Raw genomic sequence first — 4,689 nt, forward strand, 5'->3', positions numbered from 1 at the left:
AAGATAAAATAGCCTAGTAATGATTCCTTGGGGTATAAATACTAAAGGAGCCTTTAATGTGTAAACAAAATTAATCAATAAAACCAGAGTGGACATGCCACATACACATGCACTCATGGGATTAATGGATTAAGAGACTGTAGAAATTGAAACAATAAGAAATAATTTAATTTTATACTTTCAAGCAGTATATCAAAATGCTTGACTTTCTTCAAAAATGGGATAAATAATGGAATATTCATATTAGAATTTTAAAATTCAACTACAGGGTGTGTGATTAACCCTTAAATGATGGTATCAGAAATGTCTTGGAGTCACTGATTTCGGTGACTTCTGGCAAATGTCCTGCCTTTTGGCCCAGGAGTCCACTACATGTAGTGGAACTTCCCACTCAACTCCTATAACACCTATGGGTACACCTATAGGTGTACCCATCATGATAAGTTGGTTTGTTATGACAGTTATAGGCATGGCTTAGCAGTAAGAAGCGAAATGATATGTTCAGCAAGTGTTTGAAAGCACCAGAATTGAAGACTACTTGAGTTGACATTTTGATTGTTAATGAAATTGCAGTGATGTATAAATAGACCCTTTCTGATCATCAGTTAACCATTTCATTTGTCAGAAATTATTTATACATCTGCTAAATGCATTACAAACACTGAAAGAAGGTCAATAATGAAATGGTCCTCTGCAGAAGTTCATGCAGATTTCCTTTATTTATTTTTCAGTATTTACATGGTAATCATTATCTAATTAATATAAATTTCAGTGTAGCGAGTGCTGTGATTCCCCATTGTACAAAGGTATACCCTATCTTTATTACAGCAGTTTGAGCAGCAATATCTAAGCAATGGAGAGAGAATCAATATAACCTTTGCTTACTGTGTCTCTGAACACCTATAGACTACTACATCTATGCAAAGGAACATTTAATTATAGCTTAAGCTTGGTTAAGGCTATGAGAAAGGCTTTTGCTTCTTATAAATCTATAGATGGCTTGCAAAACTTGCCTTATATCTAAACACGAGATATCAATCAGTATAATTACTGGGCTATATTATGAAATCACATTAGAAATTGTATGAGAAAGTAACCTTTGCCTTGTCTGAGCAAATACAAATACAAGAAAAGAAAAAAGAGAGAGAATGAATCACACACACACACACACACACACACACACACACACACACACACACACACAAACACAAACACACACACAAACACACACACACACACAAACACACACACAAACACACACACAAACACAAACACACACAAACACAAACACAAACACAAACACAAACACACACACACACAAAGGCTAAAATACTAAAATACTTCACATATTCTTCTCTTTTTTTTGTATAAAATTTTCTGGAGTAAAAGTACTCTCATAAATTACTATATTTCTTGTAGTTTGGAATCTGTTAAGTTCAGTTCTTGATGCATTCCTCTGCAGGTTCTTCACTCAAAATTTAAACATCTTTTCCTCATTTACTGCCTAGTAAACCTACATAATTATGAAACAAGCATATCTTTGCCTTTCAATTGCAATTGTTACATGCATGTGTAGTGTATTTTGATATCACTGTTGAACTATAATGATTTAAATTCAAAGAATAATGTTGATGGATTTAAACCAAAATCATAAAGGTTAGAAAACAAAAAAAAGTCATAAATTGGAAAAGTTTATTCCTAGAATGAAAGATAATGCCCATTATGAAAAGTATACATATTGAAGTTATGCATCATCATATTACAGCCTTAACAAACCTTTGGTCTTTAAAGAATACTTGTGCAAAGAAACGAGGGATGTGCATGGGAAGACAGTAACCACCCAACTCACAAAGAAAATATAGTAACACGTTTATATTTTTCCTTTATGTATCATCTAAAAAGAATACACCTCAAGAAAAGAAAATTTTCCTTTGTAAAAGTCCTTAGGCTATTAAACAAAGAATGGAAAAGGACCCATTCCTACATACCAAGAAGAGATAATAATACTTGAGTGTTAGCATCAAATTTGACTAGACTACTGTCTGAAAATCTTTCATGAAAAAGATGTGCATCTGTGAAAAAGCTCATAAGCTAACAAAAAAAAAAAATATGTACATCAGTCTCAATAGAACCTGCTAATTATTCACACTCTTCTGTAACATCAGCATATGGATGGCAAGAATATGTTCAACCATTTAATCTTCCGCAAGCAACACACCTAGTTTCTCCTGTAAAGGAAAGGCTATTTTATATTCAAATTTATACATCTATTAGATACTCTTGAGTATTTTACTTATTGTGCAAAGGAGAAAGGTTCAAAAGATCCATTACTAGTCTTTTCAGAAAAAAAATTGAAAGAATACTGAACAAAAATGTTATGAATGAGAAAGAATAATCCCAGCATGCAAGAAATATAACAAACACTGGTATCACATCATAATTATTCAGCTCTGAAGATGTAGTACACTAAGTACAGTCATGGTAAAAAAGTCACACAGGCTTTGATTTATATCTCAAACCCCCAAATAATGTGACCATTATTATCTAGGTTAGGAAGGTGTCAAAGCTTGATTCACATGTCTTTTATCCATGACTGTACTTCCCTTGCAGTGTTAACTTTTTTCATACCCTTTATACAAAAGGTACAATGAACTCTAATCAAAGTACTTAATATTTTATTGGTTATATAAATGTAAAATCCAGACAACACCAAACTAAAGTCACCTTAATCCTTCTTGATGGCATCAGCAGCAACTCGTGTGGCAGAGTCAGCCAGCTCGTTGATCTTGTCAGTCATCTTGGACATGGCTGTGTCGATCTCCTTCTGATGCTTCATGAATGCAGGTTGGATGACACGGTTGTAGATGAATTCTGAGCCATTCCAGGAGACTGGCATGAAGCACCATACCAGGAACAAGCACTGGAGAAAAAATCCAATAACATTCAATTTCTTCTGTAATATTCAGGGACAAGCTCTACATGGATGTTTACTACTCATGTTCAATTTCTTTAACAATTATCTTAGTTAACTTCTCATGTTAACTTTCAACTGACCTTAGCCAGCCAGTAGAATGGGAACCATGACAGGAGCAGATCCGAGAAGAATTCACACACAGAGAAGAGGGCAAAGACAACCCAGTAAGTCAGCCAGCGTGTGTCATCTTCTTTCCTCACAGATTCTAGGGCCTATTAGAGAGATACATAAAGTGATGCATAAATTCATTGGATATACAAAAGATACATAAGGTGTTGCAATAAATTCCTGTTATACAGATTCATGTGATATTCAAATTAATTAAAACATCATGAAGAGAAAAACAAGTGTTTGTACTTTGATACTGCAGTATGCAGGGTACACAAATCCAATGGCATTGCAGATCAACTGAGCACCCCATCCGAAGACCAGATACACACTGGTTAGAGCAAGGGCACCTGAAGAAGAAAATATAAATAAATTTTCAAAATAACTATAATATTGGTAAACAGAAACACTGACAAAAATATACATTGGAATGGGGAGACAAGGAGTCTTGACAATGTTAGTATCTCTTTCTGCATAAGCATGCACACATGCGCGCACGCACATGCATGCACACACACACGCACGCACGCACGCTTTCCAATGGCTATATTTCACACCGTTTTCCTTGCACAGACTCCATATCGTCCCTAGGTAGTCCACAACTCAGTGCAATAATAGGAACACTAAAGAACACTGTTATTTGTTATATGTTATTTTTTTTAAATAATTAGTTTTATGTAATACAACTGACATTGCTTGTCATGGTGGGCAGGAATAGGATCCTGAATACATAAATAGCCTCCCTCTTGGAGTCTGCACTCTAGTTTTTTTCTTTCTTTCTTTCTTTCTTTTTTGCATGGTACCCTGTCAGATCCTGCATTGACTGTCGCAGCATGATACAAAGTTTTGTTTTCTACCAGTTGTGGTTTCTACTTGTTTATCACTGGAAACCTTGAGAGAGCCTGTTCCTAAATGCTCACCAAGTCTAACCATCCTCCAAGAGCTTTGTGCACTAGTGGGTCATTCTTGCTACCCTGGCCTTCAGACAAAATTCTCATGACAGCACGTTCCCAACATCCAATGCCCTCTGCATATTTTTTTTTTCATGGCATGTTCACATTAGTTGTCCCTCAAATCCTTAATGAACAAGTTGTAGATCCCATTATTAAGGAACACTGCAAGAAACTGTATAATATACAATGTCCGTAACTTAATTAGTTAGGATAAGTATTAGAACTCCTCTTACCATACTTCCACATAGGTATGTATTTTTCCTGTGTGAGATTTGACAACCTTGGATCATTCACAATATCCTTTGCAGCCCATATAATTGCATCTGGTAGTGACATTTCAACATCTCCCTGCTTCTTGCTCTTTACTTCTTCCTTTGTCATTTTGTCTGCTTTTCCCCCCAGCTCTCCTAAGATTTGATCCAGATGGTGACAGTGACTGGACTGAAAGACTCCGGCCAAAGATAAATGATGGACCAAGAGATAACATGAACAATTAATCCTACTGATTAAATAGTCACATGCCGAAGCCACAACCATACTCGTTTCTTTTTTTCTTTTTTTTCTATCCACAGTATGCATCATTAATATCACACACGGTGTGTAAAAAGAACACACAGTATTGTTATTTTTGCTAGGAGAAAAAATAAAAAAATA

At 35.3% G+C, this 4,689-nt stretch overlaps 1 protein-coding gene across 2 annotated transcripts; it reads right to left on the bottom strand.

Moving 5' to 3' along the window:
• Positions 1-1,677: 1,677 nt before the first annotated feature.
• LOC119596989 (receptor expression-enhancing protein 5-like) lies at positions 1,678-4,588 on the bottom strand. Of its 2 annotated transcripts, none has more exons than XM_037946409.1 (5): positions 4,269-4,588; positions 3,332-3,432; positions 3,055-3,186; positions 2,725-2,920; positions 1,678-2,228 (listed from the first exon to the last, which is right to left on the bottom strand). In XM_037946409.1, the coding sequence occupies exons 1-4, from the start codon at positions 4,570-4,572 to the stop codon at positions 2,726-2,728; spliced, it is 732 nt and encodes a 243-aa protein (XP_037802337.1). In that variant the 5' UTR covers positions 4,573-4,588; the 3' UTR covers positions 1,678-2,228; position 2,725. The 2 variants fall into 2 exon arrangements, with proteins under 2 accessions (XP_037802337.1, XP_037802336.1); XM_037946408.1 differs by having other exon boundaries at positions 1,678-2,242; positions 4,269-4,476.
• Between the last annotated feature and the right edge of the window lie 101 nt (positions 4,589-4,689).

The sequence above is a fragment of the Penaeus monodon genome, chromosome 38, assembly GCF_015228065.2.
Source record: "Penaeus monodon isolate SGIC_2016 chromosome 38, NSTDA_Pmon_1, whole genome shotgun sequence".
Taxonomy (NCBI): Eukaryota; Metazoa; Arthropoda; class Malacostraca; order Decapoda; family Penaeidae; genus Penaeus; species Penaeus monodon.

Coding starts and splice junctions, on each gene's coding strand:
- LOC119596989 (XM_037946409.1), bottom strand. CDS start 4,572: ATGGTTGTGGCTTCGGCATGTGACTATTTAATCAGTAGGATTAATTGT. Junction 3,187..3,331: donor CTGCATACTGCAGTATCAAA/GTACAAACACTT, acceptor TCTCTCTAATAG/GCCCTAGAATCTGTGAGGAA. Junction 2,921..3,054: donor CATTCTACTGGCTGGCTAAG/GTCAGTTGAAAG, acceptor TTTTTTCTCCAG/TGCTTGTTCCTGGTATGGTG.